The following is a 27231-nucleotide window of genomic DNA, read 5'->3' on the forward strand; positions in this document are numbered from 1 at the left end:
GGGATTGAGCACGAGAACAATCTATATCAGTCATTAAAATGCAAATGTGTTTACCAAGTCTAGCTTTGATGCTGCACTAATAACAAGCAGTGGGAAACAATCATGAATCAAACTTCTGTAGCAACCTATTGAACGCACGCCGACGCCATGTAATGAAACACGAGCTGAAATAAGAGCAGTTTCGACAGTCAATACAAAATCCTGTCATTATCTGAGAACGTGGAACAGAGAATTAAGCAGCACAAGATGACACTGGCACAATTCCAAAACTGCATTTCAAAAGGAAACCTAGATTTTATGACCAAATTAAAGACTATTGCAAGTGAGACAGATAGGAAACGGCCGTGTGCTCTGTAAGTAAACATGTCGGAAAGCACAGCACCTATTCATGTGCAGTAATTCAATGCAGGTGGGTAGACTTTGCATGTAGCACCGTGTAGGGTCTCCTACTGACTGTGTCAAGTAAGCTATATAGAGATACCAACACACCAGGTTCCTCATATGATTATGTATGTAATTCAAGGCTTCCACTCTAACCCGGTGGCTCTCAACCACTTTTGGCTTGTGACCTCTAAAATGGACCCTTCATTACAGGCTGCATATGCATATGAGCTGTGAGTAGCTCATCGAAAAAGTAAGTGTTTTTTACCTGGTTTGTTTGATTTGGCCATTTTCAGAGGCCTGAAAAAGGTCAAAATAACCAGCATTAACGAGAGATAATGGGGATCAAAATTACATTGGAGAACCATTGCTTGAAAGCACCGTAGCTGTTGAGAATGAAATGTTGCCCCACTCAAACGTTGTAATCTTGCTAGCCAGTATTGTAAACTATAATACACATATAGTTGTAAATATTGTAAAATTGTATTTTGAACTTTAAAGCCATCCAAAATGTACCCATATCCAGTATACATGCCGATGTACATTTTCACCCCATCTCTCAGTGCTCCAGCAAAGCATTGAAAGATATAAGTGGCTCTTCTAAAAAACACCATTATGATGGAGCGAAAGAAGACACTCTTTGGGGAAAATACCTTAATTCATCTGTGATCGCTCATTAAGCACCTAATTGACCGTGACAACTCCCTTCCCTTATTGGCTAGCGATCTGTGAACATGTGGGTAACTATCGAGCAACACACCCAGACCTACATAAATACATTCCAGATGAGCACAGAACAGCAAAGGAAGGTTTGGTCCCTCCCTCTACACAGGGCCAATTAGGGAAAAGGGCGTGGCAGCCTATCCGAAAGAACAAAAGGAACTAAAGACATAAATGATATTTAGACCCTGTCCTCCTGCAACTACTTCCTCAAGTTAGTTTAACAATGCATTATTTTTTAGACAGAGGCATTACATATTATAGTCACATAAGGTGGAACCATAAACCTGCTGATAGAAAATGTTGGTCTGAAATGTGAGCACCTTTTTCCTGTATTGTCAACAAGTGGTGCAGACAATTGTACTGTTAATCACTAAGAAATGACACGAGGAAGCGCTCACATTTGTGGGGACAAAATGAAGGAAGTGGAAAAGCTAGTGGATGCCCCGGGAGTCCGTTAGGCAACACAAAGCCAATTGGGGCTCTGTTCAGAAGATCTACTTACTCTCATACAATCTCTTCCTCTTGGAATCCTAAAAAGAGTTAGAAACCCACTTTCAAGCTTAGTCAATCTGAAAGAAAGGGATAAAGAGAAGAAAGAAGATGGGTAACATGAGAGAGTGTGGAAAAGGCAGTAATGTATGGGTGAGGGAGACAGAGAGAGTAAGTGAGAGAGAGAAAAAGGGGGTCTCATCTTTTGCAAATCGTATCATCTATGTGAAAGCGGCCAGAGAAGAGTATTACTACTAATCTCCAATCCGCACCTTGAAAAGAAGTCTAACTTTCATTTGCCACTGACAAGCTCCCTCTTGTGATCTCTTGTGAATGACAAAAGCACTCAATGAACAGATTACATAGTGTATTTACTGTCCTCCAATACCGAATATTCTTCCTTGATTTGAACGAATGTAACTTAGCAAGTTATTTCATGAATGTTTTTAAATACTACGCTCACAGCTTTGAAAAAAAAAAAAAGACATACATCATCCTATATAAAGTCCTGGCAATCGGTAGACTGTGAAATTAAAACTAAACTCAGAAAGGATTATGGGATTATTATCTCTGATCAGCCTTGCATCTGGGAGAATACTTGATACTGCTCTGTTTCAGATCAAATCTAATAAGCTTAAAGGTAAGTATAGGGCTTAGTATTCATTTGTGGATAGAGAAGCCCATTCTGTACATAGTTCACTTGTAATATGATAAGGAGATATTGTTGGGGGATTAGGTTATCTCCCAGGAGATCTATTAGTGGATAAGTCCTACTGGCTGTCTTATGAATCATTACCTTACTGGTTACAATCTGATCTCCTTCAACTACCAACACAATGACCACACACACATGCATGCACGTTTAAATATGAGCACACTGATGTAAACCCTCACGCCTGACAGCACACAGATGCATCTTCAAGACATATCTTAACAATGACCAAACATTGAGTGCCAGAGTGGTGCCCTGAAGGTTACTTAGGTGGCCTTTCAGCTTCAGTGAAAAGAATAGAGAGCTGGTCATTTGTGGATCGCTAACATGTGTCTGCAGCACAGCAACGCATATCCATAGCCCCGTGTGGGATGATAACTAGAGAGGTAGAGAACAGATGCTGCATGAGCTGTAAATCCTGCAATAATGGCTAAAGTGACATTCAATGACATTCAACAGGGACTGTATCTTCTTCGTGGAGAATACAGTTTCAGTCAAACTGGCGCCAGCAAAGTGCTTTTTAGCTATTAGCACAATAACCAAAATGGAGGGCTTTAACAGGATGGTAATGGGGAGGCAATTGGTAGAATAATTACGTGAAGCCACAACGTCGAATGCCATTTTTAACACATTGGCACGATGTATCATCAGCCTGGCCCTAACATTACACATTCAGCTCAGACAGCATCATGTACCACAGTCACGACTGTGGTATTTAGCAAGGAGAGAAAAAAGACAACAGACTGAACAGTGTTCCTGCACGCAGCCTAAGGGTTGAACGGGCAAAATTCAATCCACTTTTTTTTTTACCTGTTAGAAATCTATTAGAGGCCAATAAGGATGTGGAGGGGGGGAAGGTTTGAGATATTTCAGGTCAGCCTTAGAGGTTAATTGTTGATTCGTCTGTCTGGTCAGTGAGGGGATCAATGTGTGAAACCAATCCAGAAGGCAGGAGATGAACGGTGAGTGTGGATGGCATTCAGGAGATTAGAGTGGTTGATGGGAGAGGCAGAGAGAGAGAGAGAGAGAGAGAGAGAGAGAGAGAGAGAGAGAGAGAGAGAGAGAGAGAGTGAGAGAGAGAGAGAGGATGGAAACATGAACCAAAGGACCTCAAATCAACGTCCTCACAGGGCTGCCAATGCTAACTGGGTGTAGACATACACTTAATGTGCTCGAGAGGGGTTATGTGTTGGCAACAAGGCCATTAAAGCTAGCGGTACTTACATTTCAGGTAGAGGACATGGTTTAACATTTGTGTCAGGTAGAGAGAGAATAGAAATGTTACTAGCATCAAAATATGTTCTCTCCCTACTTATGACCTATTGCAATGTAGAAAACAAACAATAAAGCCAGGCACACACGGATTACAGTCCAGTTTAATCACCTCCACAGGAACCTCAAGGAACTTCCATTCGACTACTGCTACTCCTCTTTTTTAGCTTACTGTTTAAGCAAAATACAAAAAATAAATAAAGTAACTTAAAAAACAACAACAGGCACTGAGGTTGGCAATGAGGAATGTTTTTCTTTGTTCTGATGAAGGTCAAATAAATATGTAGAATGTAGACTGTGGTGGGGTGATGATAAATATTTGGCTGTCTGTTCAGATGCACAGTGAAAAGACACAGCCCTCCTGTGGGCATCGCTCCACATCTCTCCGGCCGCCTGCATGCCAGTCCCATTTCACAACTTGTTCTACATCTGTGACACATAAACACACACATGCACACGCTCTCACATATACATGAATGCAGCAAAGGACCTTTCTCATAGACCGAGTGTCCCTCATCACCTTGCTCAGAGATGAATGAGTTTGCCACTGTCCTCTATCATTTTAATCACTTCAAAAGAAAAAGCCTCATTCATGGCTATCATTCTGTGCTGCCTTGCAGCTATATCATGTGTACACATTCCTACACTCCCTAACACCCTCCCCCCCCACCCCCCCACACACACACACACATTCCCCCCCCACAGGCACAATGACCATCTCTCTCTGATAGTACAAACTCCTGTGATACTAGAGCCCCACATAACCACCTCTACTATCTTTCCTACCTATCCTTCCTAAGATACCTGATCACAATTATTCATTTACAACTATTTAAATTAATCTGTATACATATAGTACACACACACACACACACACACACACACACACACACACACACACACACACACACACACACACACACAAAGCAACCAAGGCTAATTGCAAGATCTATAGGTTGAGTTTGAATTAGAAAAATAAAAATATTATAGTTACACCATGATGTTTACGATGCCCTATGTATTTTTTCACCTCATCATGTAAAATCTACAACATAATCTTTGAGGACAGCACATTTACAGAGCAACATCCTGCCGGACAGTTAATGGCTGAATTTAAACCCACTTTGGAATGATTGTACCATTTACTGTAAGCTACCTTAGCTTCATATGGGATACTCAGCAACAAAACAAGACTCCTGGTGATGAGGTTATCATTGTCATGTTGTTCAAACAATAATGGATGGTATATAATCACATGGAGGCACTAACAACTCCCTGTAACATTTTGTATTTCAAACCAACATTCAGTCATGTGATAAATATCAACTATATTATAGCTCTGAGGCTTAGACTAAGGTTGACCTGAATGTTCTAAGGCGCAGGAGCTAAATGTGTAGCCATGGCAATCCAAGCAATGAAAAATGCTAACATTAGTAATTTAATTCAAATTACTTTTTTAAAGTTAATCTCTAGCCTTTGTGGCATGCAGAGAAAAGGGGATGGTGCTACAATCCATTATTTTTATTGGACTATGGCAATGCCAAAATTAGAATTATAATTCAAATTATTTTATGTTGTTTTTTAAAAGGTAATCTCTTGTCTTCATGAAATGCACAGGAAGGGGAAAGGGGGAACAATCCATTATTTTTATTGGACATACAAATGCAAACACAGATTTGTCAGTTTAAGAGCACTGCCCTCTGAGTAGGGATCCTGCTCTGCTGTCTTTGGTTTTGACATGTTTACTTTAACAAGTTTGTGCACTTCTACAGGAGGCAGCCCCAATGTGTTTGTGGAGATGGGGGAAAAGCTGCACTGAAGTTATTTCCCAGAGAATTCAGCACCTACTGTAATGCTACTGATTAAAATTGCTTTGGGTCATTATTTGATGTCAAAATCAAAAACATCACTTCATGCATGTTTTATGCAAATGACCAAAACACAATTGATAACGGCCCTGCTTTTTACCATAAAACATATATGTTGAGTATTGAGTGCATGCATTTAATACTGCGAAAAGGCAGAAAAACATAATTAGACAAGAGGCTACAGAGTGAAGGGGATCGAAGGTTCAATTCGGTGATTACAGTGGCATCATGATTTTGTGTATGATTTAAACAACTTAGAGATTAAACTCAGTTTTGTATAAACCGGAAAAAAACAATAGACATTGTAGTACTGTCTTTCTGAATACATGAATTAATGGACATTCTTTGAACAGTCTTGTTCACAACGGTTCCCTTTAATGATTCAATTTTGATATGCAACTGAATAAAATCTTGGAAGCAGGTGGCACAGAAAATAAATCATACTTTAAAACCTGTCACTACTGGAACTAAAGGGATAGACAGTGTACAATGAAATAATATAATATATATATATATATATATATATATATATATAATATAAATTCGTATTCAAGCAGTCTTTAAAAGTCTGATTGGTACATGCCAACTGTAAGAGTAGGCTAATGGAGCACATGCAAATATATTGGCTTTTAGATGCAGCACAACGACCTTGATCATAGAGGTTTAAAAATATGACCACTTGATCAAACAAGCCTGAGGCATCATAACCACAACTGTACTATTCATCACAAACATGACCCAAGAGCACATTCAGCCTACAGAGTGTATAAAAAGTAAACTGCAGTCATTTAAATTGCTCAAATGAGTCTTTATTTTGCTATTTCACGTTTCAGATTGCCTCAAGAATCATTGTGAAAACCTTTCAAACATGTTTTAAATCAATGATCGGTGCCATGATCTGCTCTGTGCTAGAGATCTTATCTCTCTGCATTTTTATTACAACATACAAATCTCGAGGTTGGTGCTTTGATGATGGCAACCATACAGTAACACCACCTCGTCACCACTGAGCTGTGGCAGCACCAAACCGACGTCTCCATCCAGTTAACGCCCGTTCCTACCTACACCTCTGGATATGTGTTTTCACACCAGCGCCTGTTCTGTGACGTGTAACATCAGGACACAGTTGGACAGAAATGTGCTTGAATGTATTACAGTTGCAACCGCTGTTAGTGTGTTGAAACATTTCTGCACTCTCGGCTTGTGAGGGAGGTGGTGTATACACATTTAAAAAAAACCAAATAGAAAATAAATCTCATCATCACAAAGAAATTGTGTGAAGTGGGAAGAGCCCCTGGTTACAAAAGAAGTTTTGCTCCACTGTTAATTAGCATTTGAAAGATTTATTTTTCTCACATCTCCATAATCAGTGAGTCCAGTGTCAGAATGGAAGACTCCTGGAGAATGCTATAGGAATATGTTACGGACATCTATTACACATGCTCCGACTTTATTTATTTCTTTCTTTCTCCCATCAGTTTGGTGATCTGGCTCTAAATACTATACCCCACACCAGCAGCTGTTGCTGTTTCCATGGAGAATATTCTAAGTTCAACACACGCAAAATCATCCAATGGCTTTAATTGGGATCAATGGATCGATAGTATGTCTTTAGCCCATGAATTTAATAATCATTAATTACTCGAAAATGTATAATTATCCTAATTTCATTACATGATATTCATGTGTTGTCAAAACAACATCGTCTCACTCCGAACCCGTCAAAGGCCAATCATTTCAGTATATCCGCTTTATGTTTCATTAAAGAATAGTTAATAATAATAATCATAGCCATTGTTCTGCCCCCACATTTCTGTGTTGTAGAATGTTATAGCATTTCATGCTCATATTTATCCCTCCTCTCTTGCCGTAGTTAGTTGTTTTATATTTTATATTTTACATGTTGTTTTATTAATACTAAATAAAGTATAAAGTAAGATTTAGGCATAAATTAAAGTGTGTTTTCTACTTCAGAATGCTGGTTACACCCTCTCGGTAATACACTTAATTTGACTTTGCATTCAACGTGTGTATTATCAAGTAGTTTTAACAAAAAATGTGCAGAACCTCAAGGGGAGTTCAAACAATTTTGCAACTTCTGTTCTTCTTACCACCTGCACAGGTACCTTTGTGGTACAGAAAAGAAAGAGGAGAGCAACACAGAAAGATAAATATGGCCACTTTGTCTCCATATATGCTCTCTTTCAACCTATGTTCTTCAGTTAGGATGGAAAGCTACAAGGCATCAAGGCAAAAAGCCCAGGGATCAACCATAAGTCTTAATCACAGAAAGTCAATTCAAGGGCAACTACTGAAGGTTCGGGTAGCAGATGTGTCCCACACATTCCTGGTGCTGTTAAATGACAGGGCTTAGACCCACCAGCAGTATAGTGTATGTGTGTGTGTGTGTGTGTGTGACCGCAAGCAAATAGGAAATAAAAAGGGGGGAAATGGATTAGAAACATTTATGGCACTAATCAGTTTTTATTTTGTATGCCACTGCTATTGCAGCTAACAGCAAGGTGTTAAATGTCTCGCTCTCTGTGTGTCGGTGCACCAGCCAGAGGTCCCTCTTCACAGCAAACTGGCTCATCTCATATAATCATGTCCATGGAGGAGCCATCAACAACACAACCACAAGCACTTCTGGAGGTTACCTTACGTATCCAGGCAGTTTATCTGCTGATTAGAGGTTAATTCTCAATAAAAACCCACCCGGGCATGGCTGTTGTTTTGACTTACACTAGCTTAGCCCTATCGGTGAAAGCTATAAAGATACAGCTGTGAATACTTTTACTTTACATTTACCGTGACTAGCCTGACATATAACTGATGCATTGGAAAAAGGTAATGAGGATATCAGTATACAACAAAGCAAATGTGGGAGTGTGTATAGACTCTGTTTCAAGTCAGTTAAGGTAATCTGGACCACAAAGATACATCAAGTAACAAAATACGACACACAGATGAAGCAGATAAGACCAATGATCATCTCTAACTGCTTTGCTTATGATTGCCCTAAACCAAGCAAGTCACATAGAGACTCGGAGCAGTCTATTGATTGGTCCAATTGACCCTTTGCTAAGGGATTAGTCAGTCTGTGTTCAGCCCCTTGAACACAGACTGACTAATCATGGATCTCCAGCTCTGACAAGGGGCCAACTACAACTAGTCATGGTTAAACATTGTGTTATATATTACACAATATTCATCACCCAGAGAGCTTGGAAAGAGATATATACGTTTCAAAAAATGTTCTACATTAACACATCCGCAAAGGGAAAGGGATAGGGAAGGGTCAAGTGATAAAACAGTCAAGAGACGGTATGTTATGTGACCCAGCATTAATCATCGCAGCACATTGCTCATCAGTATATTGCTATCCTTGTTAGGTTCAAACAAAGTTCATACAATGCTCCCATTCCATGCTACCAGTTCTGGGTTCCCCACCAATTTGGACTTCTGAGATGTCAGTATTGGAAAAAGTTATTTTAACTTTAAAATGTGATCAAGCTCTCCTGAATAGAAAACCAGCAGCACCAGTATTTTCTTGAATGCTTGAACGAAGAGGAAGTATGGAGGCCTCCTAGCACATGTCATAAGCAAAGAATATCCTCTAAAAGCTGGAATTCAACAGTGTGTTTTGACAATTCAGTCCTGGCCTTGACTGGCAGAGAATGCCAGCCAATCCCCATTTGAAATTCGACAAGCAAAAACAAAGCCTGTCAGAATGAGTTGGAGAGACGTCTACTGAGAGCCACATGTGGTGGGAAACAGAGTAGGGGGGAGAGGGAGAGGGCGAGAAAGAGAGAGAGAAAAAGAGGGAGAGGGAGAAAGAGAGAGAGAAGAAACTGTGCCTTCTCTACATGACTCTGTCCCTGAGACACACGTCATGCTGCTCCCCCAACAGTGGGTGACTCTGACAGGATACTGTCTGTGCAGCATTCCCCCTCTGTGTGATTGATGAGCCTCATTTTGCCAATTACTGGAGAATCCCCTGTTGACTACCATCAGATTGCCGTTTGTAACTGTTAGTGTTTCTGACTGTCACAGATTCATTTTAATTAGAGATCTCTTTCTCCTCCGACTTTTCCATTGTGCCTGAAATTTGCGAAGCTGAGTGCACAGCGACATGCAGGGGAAATGGTCCACTGTGTTATTTGCTGTCATTAATTTATTCACAAGTACTTGCCCTGAACGGTTAAAGGCCACACATTTTTGACGTAGTCGACCATATACAATATCTTATAATTAATTAGCAAATGTGAGGTAATTAGTGAACTTTATTTGCATAACGAAGCGCCTAATTGCCCCAAAGCGCGCAAATGCAGTCAATAACTTCAGCTAATCGCTTGTGGGGACACGTATGTATGAGCAGCCTGCAGGAGAGATGGGCCGCAGTCGTGCAGAAACAGTGATCCCTGGGTCCTGTCAGGGGGGGGGGAGAGAGAGAAAGGATAGCCACCGCGGAGCAAAGTTAGAAATCAACAGAGAGCCCAGTAGCAAACAGCAGAACAACACCGTATTCCCTCGACAGCATCAGCAAGAAAGGAATAACATTACTGTGGGGAAAGGAGAGGAAGTGTTTGGGCATTAGTTTGATTTACATTTTAGAGAGGCTTTCAACTGGCACACACAGCAACTTCAGCTAATGATACTCGGGCCTTTTCATCAAGGAGCTTTCCCCAGCCTTTTGGGCGCATCACAATTATTTGCAATAAGGGACGACAAATGGTGCTACTAGGTGTTTGTACTGGTCTGTACAGGAATAAATATCAGCCATTGTATACATATGTGCTCTGTACACTATCTGCTAGCATTAAGTACATTTTAACCCAACTCATTTTACAATCACCTGAAACGATAATGCAGCAGGGCTATTAGGCACATGAAAACAGCATTTTCCTGGGAGTCAACCTGCGTTAATCAACTCCAACCATCTTCTATTGTGGATGCAGATGCTGGAAAACACCCTTAATGCTTGGTGGCTCATATTCACTAGACAAATAACTCCAGTCACGTTTCCCTTCCACTTGCATTTGATAGAATAATTTGCCAACAATGGGCCTGCCATTCAACTGAGACTCAGGGATTTCATTAAAACATCAAATGAAAGTGAAATCATGAGCCATGACGGTGGAGAGTGGGGATGGCTAAGCAGAGAAGCGTGGCTGGTGTCTACTGCAGGATTAGAGCTCAGCAACAAGTGCTCAAGGGGGGCTTTGCATCAAACCCAGGAGCCCATGACAAATGAGGGCGGCTGGGCTTCTGTCTATTACCCTGCACTAAGCTCAGGCCTTTTGGGGAAGTAATGAGGTGCAGATTGTTGCTGCTGCCACTGGGTCCTTAGCCCGACTTTCTGTAGAGCAGAAATAATCAGTGGAGACCTGGGCCCACAGGGACAAAGCAGCAGAGCAACACATGGAGACATGGAGATAAAAGAGATTAAGTAAAATTATTTTCTATTTGGAACACTATAGCCTGTTACATACATTGGCTCTTCTACTTCTGCATGCTATTTCGTGACCCTGTATACTGTATACCAACCTTACACAGGAAGTAAGTAAGGTTTTCGATTGCAGGGGAGCAGGACACAGTAGATCCCACAGGACACCCTCCAACACTCGCAGGGCATTGAGGCTTTATCAGTGGAATATGACAGTTGTTCACTGAGGAGCAAAGGGCTAGATCTAGCGTACATCATTGGTGTACCTCCTGCACTCCAACACCACACCCCCCCCCCTGCCCCTGGGAGCTCTAGTCCAGGCAGCTTGTCAGCAAGCTTACTCTACTGGTTAATGGAGCTGCCACATCAGGCCGAGTGTCACAGCCTAACAAGATACTGATTGGCGAACTTCTAGGGAATTCACTCATATGACCAGAGGGCACCAAAATGGTCTTCTGTCTGGCGGTGAACACGACGGCTGACAGACAAGGCATTGGCAACATGATATTTTTTTGTACAGTACATGTATTTTCTGAAATCTATCACTTGGTTTTTTGGGGGATTCATCAGACTTTGATACATGGCTGATGTGTCTCATATAGAATTCTGCTCTGAGAGGCAGAGCTGTCTGAGCCGAATCCAAAGATCTGTGTGGAGAGTTGAAGTTTGAATATGTCATGTGAAGCGGCGTTATGTGCTGGAACTGCAATTCAATATGTCTTATTCATATTTGCCTTCAAGTGTCAAGATGCATTGATCTGTTTACTTAGTTCTAACCTGATTGGTATTTGTATGGTAATATTTTACACAATGATTTTTAGAGTTGAAATGAGAGGTCATTAATTGGCTGGCCACTAATTTAATAATTTATTAATTGTATACGTCATTTATCAAACATAACTTGCAAACATTAGATGGTTTCACCTCCTTAAATGTGAGGATTTGTCTTTCCTTTTCCTTATTTTAGACAATAAAATACAGATAATCGTATGTTCTTAGTGAATATATTTGCTTTTTGGGCCAAACAATTATTGGATTAATTTAAAAAAACAATAATAAAATGTTAACGCTGCTAACGAGAAAGTGAACTGACATTATTACTAAAGTAATTCAACAAAGAAGTGCATACTGTATACTGCAATGGAGCAGTGAGGATGTTTTACTGTATGGATCGTGGCAGGGCAGAGAGAAGTACTGTATTATAGTTCATACTGGGTACGGGGGGTTAAGCAAAGATTTCTAAAGCTGTAAATAATGTTGGTCATAGCGTGTGCGCTTTGAAAAGTCAATTTTAATGGACTCGGTCTGCAACAATGCCAGTTCATGTCTTACTTAAGGTTATTAAAAACTCTATGCAAATGTGGTGCTTTTTATAATTGTCATCAAAGGTAATACGACAGCATTCGCTAAATAACGAAAAAGCAAATCCGTGCAGCATAATCAACGACCTTTTTTAAATTACATTTTGCGCTATTTTTTTATGCAAAAACATAATTACAAATACAATTCTACTTTTAGAAAATGTTTTTCTTTATTTTTTAGACACACACCTATTAAAAATGTGTTAATTAACATTGTAATACCCTTTCTGACATGTAGAATGCAACATGAAAGATGAATATTTGCTGGAGGGATTGCAATTTTATACGAGTCTGGACATTCACATTGAGGGGAGAGATACAGACGCAGTATTTATTCAGCCAAATAGCCTGCTTTATGCACCTTTACTTATTTACACTGGTTTCTTTTAATTTTGATAATTAAAAGGCTCCATGGTTTATCTGTGCTTCAGTTAATTGGCCACACAGTACACAATGAATTTCATTAGCGGAGGAAAACACTGCAGGTTGGAGGGGGGGGCTAAAAGGAAGGTGGCGATTAAGAGAGAAATCTTGTGTGTGGCAAGGTGGTGGGTGTTTGTGTACTAGTGTATAATGTGCAACTGAAAGTGCCACCAGCGTGATTTAACCCAGTTTTCGAATCCACAAACATTCAGAAATAAACATGAAGATGCTGTAAATAATCTGATTTACCTCTCATTCAAACACATAAAGGTGTGATAAAGAGGAACAGCTTCTCCAAACAACACGGTGCTCCTCCAGACAAAACAAGCCAGTAGCAGGGGATGTTTCCGCAGTTTAAACTCAGCAGCCTGCTAAATAGAACAATTGTTTCACTAACAACCATTTATTTAACCTTAAGTGCCTGGTGCCGAAACAAGAGAATGCTGTTTACACCTGTACACAAACCTAGCCTGAAGTCAACAGAGTCTACAACGACCGCTGTTTGAAAACGGCCATCCATAAACACATTGTGGTGAATCTTTTTCTTTGATGTGTGAACTAAATCAGGCTGAAGTATCTGAGAACAACAAAAAGCTGGTACCTGTATAAATGCATCTGTCGATTTTTAAGCCACAAAGGTGGTATGGTGGTATTATGGGTTATACCCCAGGAGCTGGGAAAAAGTGTGTCTGGGCTGACCCTGTGTGGGCAGATAAAAGGTCGGTGTGAGAAACTGGCAGTTGTGTGCGCTTTGTAGGCTCACAGGACTTGAGGCTTCTTATTCATCAACAGGTGAGTACTGTAAATCGGTATTGCTGCTCGAACAGCTGCTTCTTCACGACGGCAGGAAATTGTCAGGGAAGGCTTCAATATGATAGACGTGCTTGATATTGGAATTACTCCCCACCCTCTTAGGGAAGAAGGTGGTTTCTCAAAGACACTTAGACTGTTTCTTGGATTTACCAAATAAACTTCAGCTACATAGCTTTCACATATCTAAGCTCACCAGTCGGACAATGCCGCCCAGTCCTTGACTATTTTAAGGATGTTGCTTGGAATTCTGAGCAAATTAAAACAGTTTTTAAACAAAAGAAATGGCCATGAGCAATGGCTTCAAGCCTCTCAGCTCCATTCACCCGTCCCTGTAGCTGTTGAATCCTTCCACAAGGCTATTTTACTGGGGGGAACTCAATGACTGTGTAACTATACTACATACAGAGGCACACAACCAATTATTTTGATTGAAAGAAACATGTCAGTAAACGGTTGCATTAAATATGTTTAGAAACATAAATAAAAACGAGGGGTGGTAAGAAATTGTAAAATAAAATAAAAAATTCTCAACAAGAAAACCTCGACCGGAAAATGTTAAGGATACAACAAACACTGCTAGCATCCACAAATCACAATAGTTCCTCTTTTTAAAGTCTGCAGGTGTCACTGATCGTTACCATTGAACCGCAACTCTTTGCTATGGCGCTAGCAGGAGGGAATCGGCTGGCGAACCCTTAGACGAAGTTTTGATTTGTGTGAAACTGTCTCTGGGAGACAAAATTAAGACTGGCTAAATCTGTTAGCCCAGTCTAATATATCTTAATGAAGCTGGCCCCAGAAGACAGCTCCTTGTCACTCAATGTATGGGAATTGGAGAGAATGATGTGCTCTGACTCTGGCCTTCTGGGAAATAAAAGGTTAAGTGAAATATCAGTGGGTAGTGGTGGAGGCATTGAGTACAGTGGGGGGGAGATGTATTGGACATGTCCAGGCATCCAAGGTTCAGTCCGGTCTCTCATCATCCCCATCGAGCCACCTCTCTACCATTAATATTCCAGTATGCAGAGCGCCGCTCTAAGCCCCCAGCGCTACTCTATCATATCCAACAGGAACTGGAAATGGGTGTGTGAGAGTGAGTGTGTGCACGTGATAGCCATAGCCTCTCTGGTGAAATAGGGCTCTCTGGGGGCTTGTGCCTCAACTCTACAGCCTTTGTGGGCTCCCATTACTTCTGACAGATAGAGATCACTAAACTGCTGAACAAACACCCCATTCAGTCATTTGCATACATTACAGTAATGGAAAGAGAAAAATGTATCAATAAAGCCAAATGAAGTGCTTCCACTAAGCTCTTCACCACTTTCTTCCTTTCATTCCATACTTCTTTCTTTCTGTATCTTCTCTTCTGATATTTCTATATTTTAGTGTTTTATAACTGCTACTGATCTGCTGCTGCACAGTTCTTGTCATATTACTTTGTGGAACGATTTTGTCTGAAAGGTAAACACATCAGATAAAGACGACAGCTTCTCACAAATTGTTTGTGCGAGACATAAATCAGACTTTTTAATGGGCAGAATCAGAAATTTCTGAAGCCTAAACAAATTAGGAACACTAATCATGCGTGGTGGGAAAAAAAAAAAAACGTAATTTATTGTTGAAGGTTTAATTAAAACTATGCTGCTTTGGGGCACATATTACATTTAAAATACCCTGCAGTGACCATGGCCTCCTAAAATTAATCTCAGGAAAAAAGCTCACAAGAGTCACAGTGAAATAGAGGCACATGTACCTACCTACACATACACTGTAAATGACTCTTTTTCCCGTTCTCTCTAACACACACACACACACACACACACACACACACACACACACACACCTACACACACACCAATACACACAAACCCAGGCTGACTCATTCATCACAGTGCCCAGCAGTCGAGACAACAGAGCTTCACTTAACTTTTTCAGGGTTGCTCAAGCATCAAATGCATGACTTTTAGCTGTTGTTGTTCTTCCATCTGTCATACTTCAAGGAACCAATATCTTTTTTTTTTTAATCCCAGGGAAAAGTTTAAAGAGGTATGATTACCTTGACTCTGCTATCTTATGTGTACCAAAGGAAATGTCAACCAAAAATATACAGCACTGTATTTCACACTGTCATTGTTCCAACACTTTGCTGTGCAACACAGATTAGAGAGCTACCTAAGCTCATTGCAAACACGGGTACTAAAAACCTCAGCAAATCAAGCACAGCCTGGGCTTTCTATCTCTTGCACGGAAACAGCCCGAAATTGAATGTCTTGGGAGGTTTAAGGCGGTAGAAAATATTGTCCTTGGTGACAGACTTCAGAAAAGTGGGTTAAGTTGAGACACACACTTATATACACAAACACAAATGTCCTGGTGTAACAAACAGACGCACAGCTACTCCAAAGGCACTGAGAAAGATGTGATTGCAGACTTCTAGTGTCCTATTATTATGCATTGTAGTATGAACATCAAGACAAAGAAAACTTGGATGGAAAATAAAACTGTTATATACTACAGGGGACACAAAAGCTACACTAGATACTCACTAGCTAGCACATAGTGGAAGTAAAATTTCCCCAACACCGTGTAATTATGACATTATTATCAATTATTTCACCGTATTATCAACAGGAGATGAAATACAGTTAAATCACCAGATAGGGAGCTAACTGAGAGAACAAACAAGCGTGCACTATTTAACGTTTGAATCTTCCCTGTGCCTCGATGTGTCTGCATCCCAAAAATTAGAACAGTGAAAATTATGATTTGAAAATATGTACATCTAAAAAGCAATTCTGCCACTTGAAAAACCAAGGGAAGGGAAACTACTAATCATTACAAGAACCCTTGAAAGTGGAACACAGCGCAGATGGAGAATGAAATAGATATGCTTGTCAGTGCTTTCCTACTGGTGGCTACTTTAAATAAGGCAGTAACCAAAATAGATCTCATTAAATCCTATTAAGCCTCCTTCCTAGCACAAAAACTCGATCAGATGGGATGAGGCGAAAGAGGGAGGAAGTGGGGTGTTTCAGGTCACGGCCAGTCAGCTGCTCTCTGCCACTCTGGGGAGGAACTCCAGACAGTGAGGAAGAGCCATGCTGCAGTATATCTTCACTTCTCCATTTCCTCTCACTCAAGCCTCTAGTTCTCGGAGGAGCCTGGGAATCAATACTGACATCGGGGAGCACACTAGCTTTCTTGCCTGCCTGCTCTGCCTCCGAGCCGCCGCCAGGGAGGTCTCCGCTTCAGTTTTTTTTAATTACACAAATTTAAGTGCCATTCTTTGACTGGGAGCAGATTGTTAATGTGTTAGGGGGCTATTACTCTTAAACCACCCAATGTGCAAACTCAGCCTTAATAAATCGCAGATAAAAGGAAGCAAAACTCAGGTTAAATGCCATATTGCGTGAGGGCGCCTAGCATATGGATACACCTACTCGCTTGTTAAATTACTCGAGTAATTCTTTCTTTTCTTAATAATGTTGGAGACGAGCAAAAAACACACTGCTGACTGCTTTTACAGTTTTTCACCCCCCCCCCCCCCCCCCCCCCCCCCATGAAAGGCACCCTAGCCTCAGGGTATTGACAACAAACTTGATTTCCACCATTGATCAAACCTATACAGTGAGGACCTTTCCTCTCAGAAAGGGCATTCAAGAAAGTGCAGAGACATGGCTAATTCAATTTGGGAGCAGAGACGCTTGGCTTTAAGTGAAACACTTTGTTATCGAAACAGGAGAGGTGCCATGAGAGATAGTGCACGGATGGTTGTGTGGAGAGACTCGTGGCCGGTCAGGAGATGAAATCACGGATAGGCGATAAGTTGGTGTGAGGGGCTAGAGCCCCTATTAGAGTCTCCCAGGGGACAGGCAGTGGTGGCAGAGTGCGGTAAAAATAGCCACGGGCAGGATTTCACTCTTGGGACACAGGGAGGAGTGAAGGGGGAGATCCGATCAACATCTCATAGCAAGGCAGCCAGATCCATTCCCTGCGTTCCCTTGGGTGCCACCTATCACACCAAGTGACTCAAACTGCTTACCACCGCCAGGCAGAACACAAACAGCACACTCGTTTGCCACTGCTGTCCACAAAAATGGTACACGCAATGCCTTAATATACCAGAATACATATGCTTTTGTGGAGCAAATTTAAGTATAAAACTATTCAAGGTGTTAAAACGACCACCATCAAAAAAAAAGGATATCATCATCTTTTCCACAAACTTATCTTGTTGGTCATCCGTTTTGGGGAAGTTCTTGATGTCGTTCTCAAGCCTCTGAATGTGACGTTCCATGGTGGATAAACTGCTATTTAAGATCTCAGCCGACACTGTGGGAAAAATGAAAGAAAAGACACATAATAAATTAACCACAATTAAGGCACACTGGGCTACGACAGGTTTCCAGCAACGGGAAATGATCAAAAACAACACCTGTAAGCTTTGTTGAAGTTTACATAATAAAACAACATATGACTGAGTTAGACTATATGTTGTGACATACTGACTCCTGCATAATCCATTTGTGTGTGGCCTAGAAAGCAGGCATGTGTAAACGTGTGTGTACAGTGTGCGTGCGGCTCATTAATCAGTCTGTGATCACTGCTTGCAGAGTTGCGGTGGAATCCACAGTATTTAGATCAGGCCTTTCAAGTGGAGACTTCAAACAGTAAGCAGTGTCTTAAGGGATCAGACGGGACAGGAACATGGATGCAGCACCATGTTTCGGTTGCTGTTAAGGGTTTAGTCTTATTGAACATACTCTATATACTGTATATAGCTCTTTAAAAACAACTCGTCTCGGAAAAGAAATATTCAATCCCAGTCCAGCCTTGAGTTTCAACATGTTGTTGTAAGACAAACAGATCAGCAAACAGACGGGTGGAGACAATCACACGTAAAACATCCTTCGTGCATGAATGATGTAGTCCATTTAAAGTGATAGTGGGATCTTGCTTTGACTTGTACTTGAAATCACTTGTGTCCACGAAACTGTAAGTGACATTATGTTAGTGAAAACAACATTGGCCAATAATCACAAGATGGAATTTTGTTTCATAAATTCACAGCAAATCCATCCTTAGTGCACAGCCGGTCATTGTGATTTACTTCAGACACTGATTGATAACCAAAATAAGGCCCGATAAGCACAGCCCTCATCATCAACTTATGTCATTTAACCTACACTACCCCCACATCTGCAAGGTTAGCCCATCCACTAGACTGTAATTGAAGTGCTGAGGGAGTGAAGAGTTGGATAATGGACAAGTTGTCAAGATATATGGCATCAATGACATAAGGGTCAACCTTGTCTTGCTTTACATCAATTCCATAGCTTGGATTTGCTTCTCCCCGCCCCCCCCCCCCCCCTTTTTTCTGACAATAAGATTGAACGACACGATTGTGGATCACACGCACCCCCGGCACACTGAAACAACCTTCAACACAAATACACAGGTATCTAAAGAGCATTCCCACTGGAAAGCGCACACACACACACAGACAAACAGACCCATTCACAGATGCGCACACACACTGCGTGCTGTGATCAGTCTAGAACAAAAATACAATAACAGTAAGGGGTGAGGTCACTGTCATTATTAGACTTTGTAGCTAGCCGACTGGCTGGACGGATCCAGTGACAGGGAATTTCACTGTCCCTCCTCCTCAATTCTAACAGAACAGACTCCTGAGGATTACAGTGAGAAAACCACACTATCCGCCTGGTTCTCCACTGATGGGGCCTCTGAGACCCACATGCTCTCCAGCCTCAGTAATGGTCTAAAGACTTCATGGTAGGTGGACGGATGGATGCAAGAGACGAAACAATTACATTCTTATAAATGTGTTGAGCCACGGAAAGGCCTTCTACACTCATTGTGGCTTTTGGTAGTTGCTTCCGGCATGAGTGATAGTATTTTTGGTAATATTTTGGCTCTAACGCTAATCCCGGTATAAGAAACAGTGGCTCAAGTTAGCTGTGATGGTGTTTCAGGGGAGCCAAATTACAGGATCAGAGTGAAGCCATCATTGGACTACAATACAGACATTTGCTTCCATGGGAATTACTTACAGTTGAAACAAACTGACACACACATGTATCGACTGACATGTATATAATGTGTTGGTCTTCATACTAAACAATCTTAACATGTGACATTATACTAATAACCGCTGCAAAGCCTGCCAGTATCTTTCAATATCGGTCTCCAAGCCAGCCATACCATTTCTTCTCAGGTACTGTAAATTCTCAACTTCCTGCATGCTTTTGTTGGCGTTCTTGTCACGCAAAATAAATAACTGCAGAGGCTGAGTGATGCATTGGGGACACAAAAGAGGCCAAGAAAGACAAAAGCAATTTGAAGGACAAGAAGTGAACTTGTGTGAATAACAGACAGCATACAAAAACTCCTCTGTGGTCAATATCTTTCAGTTATTGATATGAGCTCCGTAATGCTGGCCATCGATGCATTATTCATTCCCATGAACGAAAGACAGACAAAGTGTAATTCATTAAGCTTCGTCCTGTTTCCTTCAAAATAAACCGCCAGGGAAAAAAACTGTGTAGCTCACAATACCAAATCAACTGCTATAATGTGAATATGTCAACTTTATATTCAGTCATTTGTAGAAGGGGGCAATTTTCATTTTGATTTATAGACAAATAATACCAATCTTTCATCCTCTGCTCTTGCAATGCCACCAAAGGTTACAATGGAAATAAAGATTTATTTTGAGTGTTGCTGCCAACGTAGAATAAAAGATCAAGTTTTAAATAATCTACACACTTGTGAAAACAAAGACAAATGCAACGTAAAACCGAAGGAGAAGGTCGTTCATAAATGCATTCATCACCTGAGCCAAATACGTGTAAGTGTGCGAGTGTGTGGAAAGGCAGATGAGCATGAGCGAAAGGCAAACAGACACAGGCGACATGTCTAAATAAAGACAGAAGCCCTGAGAGGCAAGTGAGGAAGAAATGTGGTGATATATTTTCTAAGACTAACTCCTCTCTCTCCTGTGCTTGTGACCAGGTGGAACCGGTTTCACCAGGATCATCTTTAAACGGTCGTTCCACTTTTGTTTTCACCTGTTTTGGAAAAAAAGTTGAGGAAAATGATCTTTTTTTTTCTACCTGGCTTTACTTTTTTTCGGTTTTCAGCTGTTTCACAGATGGAAAGACAGAGTTAGTTAGGGCTCCAATATTATGTCCATATTTAATCATGTTTTTAGGATAGCTTATGAACACATCTGATAGTAACAATGAAGTAAACATGGTGGTGGACCCCATAAAAAAGCTTGTGTTCCACATGAGCGTTATATCGTGGCGCTAATATTGGTGAAGGAGCGCGGGTAAAGTTGAATTAGGACCTAGATTTACAACTGGAAATGAATACAATTATGATTTGCATAATCAAGACAAAAGGCTGAAGTTAATGGACGAACCAAAAGTAAGGAAAACAGAGTCCAGAGACATGTTGACTGCTCCGATGCTGTACCAATGTATGTCTACATGCTAAGGTCATCATACGAACATACTTAGCAGGTATAATGTTTTAAGTACAGCTGATAATGATGGGAATGTCATACGTTTTGCAAGTATTTGGTCATAAACCAAAGCGCTGAAAACATTTACATTTTGATTATGATCACCAAAGTCATTACAATTCGTCCTCAGGTGGACACTATTTATCTTCAGCTGAATGAAGTCTGTTTGGCTGACGGAGTGTGGCCGAGATAATATCAGCACTTTATAGGTAAAAGGTCTTTCAAGCTCCAGGGATTATAGATGTTGAAACCTTTCAGGGCCTTGAAGAAGTAATCTCGCCCTAGCTTGTTATCTTTTCATCAAACCTCCTCTCACAGCCTCTTTGAATATACAGAATGGGGTATAAAGAGAGGACAACCTTGAGGGGACTCTCTACACATGACCAGATACACATGTCTAGCCAAAGGGCATACTCATCACATCAGGGCAAAACTGACTATTGATCAGCAGCATGATACCAGGACAATGATGCGCAGCATGTCGATTCAAAAGACTTTTAGACCAATTAGAGTCATTTCAAATACTCCCACCCCCTTTTAAAAATGAAGAGTTACACGTTTTCCCCAATAAAAATCATGTTTTGTCTTTTTTCATTTAGCTGTTGGTGGCACCTGAGAGTGAATAGGAGATGAAGTGGCAAGCAGACTAGAGTACATCAGACGAAAGAGACAAAAGGATAAACACAACTCTATGTGTTCCCCGTTCAGCAGGAATCAAAGCAGCTCCAGTTGCAGGAGCGAAAGTGATATTGTTGCTGTGACAAAGCAGTCACATTGTTCTGTCTGATTACCTCGGATCATGTGATGTTAAAAACAGCAGGCTGGAGAATGTGGCAAATGAGGAAATTTAATGGACAACATAAACAAAAGAGATGGATGAGACCTCGTGGCACTGTATTAAAAACGATGGTTCAGTTATTAGGCTGCAAGCAAATTATAACAGCTTGTTTGGGATTTCCAGCACAGTGGAAATAAAATAAAAATTCAAGTTGCTTATCTATTTGTAAATAATGAAATGCACTACTTACTGTATGTTGCCTTATGAATAATTGCACACATATAGAAGAATTATGTAGCCACATCATACTAGTAAATAAACAATGTCGTTGGTAGACAATCTCATTCGAGTGACACAAATCCACACTATGCACGATCACAATTTCCCATCAATGTCGCACTAATTGCTTCCACATAAAAGGGTAAATCCTTTTTACTTTTGCTCTATTTCCTCTTTTAATTTGCATTTTCCTTAAACCCTCCACGATACAGAACTGTTATCATAATGAAGGATTTGTTTTCTGATTAGAACTGATGGCCCGCCCTCGAGCAAAACCATAAGGTTGAAATATGTTGTGTTTAATCTGCAAATACCTACTGCAGCAAGGATCACACACTCCAGACATTTCAATAAATGTAATTAATATTGTTTTCTAATATTATATAACATTACATTATACAGTATATATATATATAATATAATTGAATGTTATATTGCTAGAAAATGTTTGCAGCAACTGATGAAGTCAATTTACATTACATTACTTTATACCACAACATAATTCATTACTTACAGCACATTAGCAGAACTATTGCATATTTAGTGCAGTAAAAAATGACTTCAGCTACAGCACACTGCATTAAAACATATATATATATATATAAAATTAAATCTATTTTGCATCGGGTCATCCAATATCTTAAAACCGCTTGAAAGATCTAGAATGGAGTAGGAGCACACGAGCCAAGAAGGATAAAACCTGACATGTGAACTACATAATGGTGAAATTACAGCATTTTGAATGGAAGTATGGGCTGCAGCCAAAGAGCAAACGTGCAGCCAGACACCAACAAACCACACTTTACTGTACCTCCCGCTCTGGAAGGAGGCCTTGTTTACAATGGGGGTCATGTCTGTGAGACTTTATTGCTTTCGGCAGCCATCAGAGCTGCAGCCCAGCGCCAGAACCTCTGGAGGAATTACAAATGGAGTCAATTACAATATATTTTGATGCATGGGAAAGTTTAGACATTGACCTGGGGTGATGACAATTCCCCAGGAAGTGCTGAGGAAATCAGTCAGGGCGATGTGCTGGTGCTATCTGTGAGTCTCTGCCCTCTGCAATAAAAATAATCAGGAACTCAGAGGGGCACAATGGTTTACCTCCACTCTCCCGACAATCAACCATCTAAATGCTTGTCATGGACGTTCCTGAAGATGGTTATTTCTTTTTTCCAAGGTATATTTTTCTGTGATATTGTTACGATACGTTTTATGTTGTCACACAATCAACTGAAAGTTAGGAGTGTACTGGGTGGCTGCAGAGCCCGTTTTATTTAAGAAAAAAAAAAAATCTAAAGGCAAGGCATTCGGTGCATGAAGGATACTGATGGAAGATGAGTGAGGTGCCAAGTGTCTGTTTTCATGCGTTGTTTACCTAGACCATTGTACGTGCCGGCTTGGTGACATGTAAGCTGGAGGATATTTTGAGTGAAATCTCAGCTCTACCCCCATCAAGGTAAATTAACAGATGCAAAGTCTCTGGTATCTTTGTGAAAGCCACGCATGCTAGTAAAAACCCTAATCAATTAGTTTGTTAATGACTTAGCTCAGCGGCTAAATGACTGATAAAAATGCAGACATTAACTTTCAGTAAATATGAATTAATTTCAACGTAACAATGCAGGTAAAGAACAGACTTGTAATGTCGAATACCAGCCAGGGTGCATTCACAGGAACATTGGTGTTCTGGGGGCAGGGAGAGGACACGACTCGTGTAGTTGAAAGGACAGAAGCTCAGAGATGGGGGTGTGGCAGTCATAATAGCTAACAGAGGTTAACTCGTGCCTCTAACCTTATTCACAACTTCAAAGATGCACCCTATCACACAGCTGAGGACATATTACCTGACACCTCCGAGGGACACTCTTCTTGACATTTCTAAAAACCAAGAGACCCAAAACCTTACTTGATTGGCCGGAGATCAGTAAAAAAAGAGGGGCAAGGAATTACTAAAAGAAGCAAAAGCAAAACTCCAGCTTTTTCATATTTATAATTAAGTCTAACTACATCAATTTATATGCAGCTGCTGCAATCAGCCCAATTAATGGAATATTAATAATGATCACGATTTTGGCTTCCCACATTTGAAATCAACATGATTGGTATTTAACATAGGTGCTCCGCACATATAACACCAAGCGCTCTCTAGAGTAAACAGCCAGCCACCAGGGAGCGATCAAGATGTCTTGGCTTCACTTTTGGGGAGCTGCCATGCGACTGCGTGGTTACCGTACTGCGGCAGCCTGTAAAAAAGTGTCCTGTATGTTGCGGCTGCAGTCCAAAGTAGAAGAGTAATGTACGATAAATTAAAACAGATGTATTAGCAGTACTGTAGCATGGCATGGAAGAGATAGCAGTGCTCTGTAAATTTAAACGAGAAAGTGCAATAAAAAAATATTTTGGCCCTTAAATCAATGAATTGTGATAATTAATAGTGCTGTCAGTATTGATCAACATAGTTTTGATTATCATTTTGGTCAAAATCGTGCAGCCCTCCAGCAAACAAACACACACACACACACACACACACACACACACACACACACACACACACACACACACACACACACTTGAGTACAACATGGCCAATTTATTCTGACTCACTTTGGAATTGCATTTTAAATATTGATATGAAAGGTTTGGATACAAACACCTTTGGCATGCTATCATCTTTATTTATGTGTCAACCAATTTTCATAATTCTGTCAACGAGCGGGTTAATATGAATATAAAGGAAAATACAACTGTACGGTGGCTTCTCGTGTCCAGCCATGACGGCAGCAGTGGAAATATGGTTTGTGTAAAGTGCAGTGTTGACTGGGTCTGCCTTGCAGGAGCAATAAAAAAAAGGTGTCAGAATTGATTTTAAGATTTACCTGGTTGTTGTTAAAGCCTTGAATGGTCAGGCTCCTGCCTAGATCTGTGATCTACTAACTCCCTATGAGCCTGATCGGTGCTTGAGATCTTCCAGCGAGGTTGTGCGAATGCTTCCAAAATCTCGGATTGTAACTAAAGATGACCCTTTGCAGTCCGGGCCCCTCAGCGCTGGGCAGACTACCTCAGTGACCTCTTTTTTTTATCTCATCTGGCTTTTTCTTACATGATGGTGATTATCGTAGACATTTACTGTAACTAATATTATTTAATCCTTTTTTATATCTTTTACATGTTTGGTTCAGTTTTGTTTTGATTGTTACGCACTTTGTAACTTGTTTCATGCTTTCTTATGTGCTCTATCAATAGAGTCACTAATATATTTTTTTCTGTTTAACAGACTATAATTCATGATTGACAATAATGCCACGCTCTTTGTTGGTAAGCTACACAGATGTATTCATTTCATGCCATTGCCTAAAGTTCATACTACCTATGTTGCTTTGCTACTTGAGGACAGCAGTATAGAAGCTAACATCACAGAATACACCTACAGTTTCAGCCTCTAGCAGACAAAAGAGCCACATTAGCAGTTAACCAAAACTATGTTGAGTCACGTGTCTGATGTGTGGTACTGAGCATGTAACACACACTGGGTTAATACGCTTTATAGCAAAAAGGTTCCATAAGGAGACACTTCTCTGTGGAATACTGTGGTGATACCTTATTCATGCAAACTTGTCCCTGTCAATATATCATAACTGACCTGAAGTTGACCATAGATTTTACAGGAAGGAAACCAGAAACTAAAGCCACCACTCAAGCATATGTTTTCACTGTACAATCCCAAATGGCTGAAACTGTATTCATTTATTTATTGATCTATATCATCTATAGGTCTATTTATGAATTTGTGTGAGTGGAAAACTAACGGCGGGTGTTCATTTACAGCAGCACTAAGGTCAACTGGCTGGGAGTAAGTGAGGTATCGTAGGTGCCTTGATTGTAAGTCTTCTCCCTTTTTTGCTTTTCCGCTTTATTACACATTCACATCCTAACATCTTGTTTAGATTCCCTTGTCTTTCCCACATCCTGTAGCTTAGTCACTCTTTGTTCTCTTCTTTCCTCAGACTCTCTTTCCCCTCCTGTCTTTTAGTGTCTGTTATGCTCACATTTATAGCTCAAGAGCTCCCTCTGTGAGAGATATCGTTGCCGCACGGAGGAAACACTCTGCATGTGCATATTTACACAAATCTTATAAAATGCAATTAATGAAAAATAAAAAAAAAGTCGGGTTGAGACAGATGAGTTTAACTCTTTCTATACAGTTCCATGATAAGATTGCTTACTTAGAAATTTACAGATAGAAACTTCAAATGCTTGTTTCAACTATTCTACAATGGTATGGTTTATTTGACAATATGATGGAAATAAGCTATGGCAATGCTTAAATAACTCGCTGATATAAAATAAAACTTCTGACCATGATCTTAATTACACACTAAGATCCTAAAAGAAAACGGATGCATATATTAGGATTAGTTCTACCTAAAACTCTTCAGCTATTTCATTTTGTGAAATCTGTGTGTGATCAAATTATCAGGTGGACCACTGAACATATTTTGGTTATTAGATTTTTACCATCTGCAAATGTGTGGAGGCGCATGACTCATGAGACGAATGTGAGGGTGGGTGACTCAAGGACTGTGTTTGCCTCCTTTGTTGATGAACCAATGAGATATCTCCCCCCCCCCCCCCCCCCCCCCCCCCCCCCCCCACACACACACACACACACACACACACACACACCAATCACCACATATTTTGTTACTCAGAATTTGTCATGGATGCATCTGGACTTCCGTTTTTGCATTTTTTTAGAATATTGTGACTGTAGGGGGCTACATCAGGTTTTTGTTCTGATGCTGATTTGACACTTTGGTAAATGTGTTTACACACGTTTAGATTTTGTTAGACACAAGTGGTTATATACCTCATATCTCACCAAAAAACCCCTGAAAGAAACAACATCGAAACCGTAAAAAGTTGCCGTTTTTATGGGGGTCATGTGCCAGACTATTTCAGCATATTTAATCTCCCCTAAAATATTATTCCCCCCATTTCAAGGTTTCAGCTGACTCCTGAAGCCTCCAGCTTCATACTGAATGGACACATATGAGGTATTAATCTTCTCATCTAACTAAAAAGTGAATCAGCATGTTTCCCAAAATCTTTAACTTTATATACAGACAATGAGGCT

At 40.5% G+C, this 27231-nt stretch overlaps 1 protein-coding gene across 1 annotated transcript in view; it reads right to left on the minus strand.

The window, feature by feature from the left end:
• diaph2 (diaphanous-related formin 2) overlaps window positions 1-27231 on the minus strand; it is a 346355-nt gene that overhangs the window by 76595 nt on the left and 242529 nt on the right. Inside the window, exon 26 of the mRNA XM_079167333.1 lies at window positions 17696-17820. Within this exon, the coding sequence (XP_079023459.1) occupies window positions 17696-17820 (125 nt within the window). The remainder of the gene's footprint in view (window positions 1-17695; window positions 17821-27231) is intronic.

This window comes from Pholis gunnellus (assembly GCF_910591455.1).
Source record: "Pholis gunnellus genome assembly, chromosome: 10".
In the NCBI taxonomy this organism is placed as follows: Eukaryota; Metazoa; Chordata; class Actinopteri; order Perciformes; family Pholidae; genus Pholis; species Pholis gunnellus.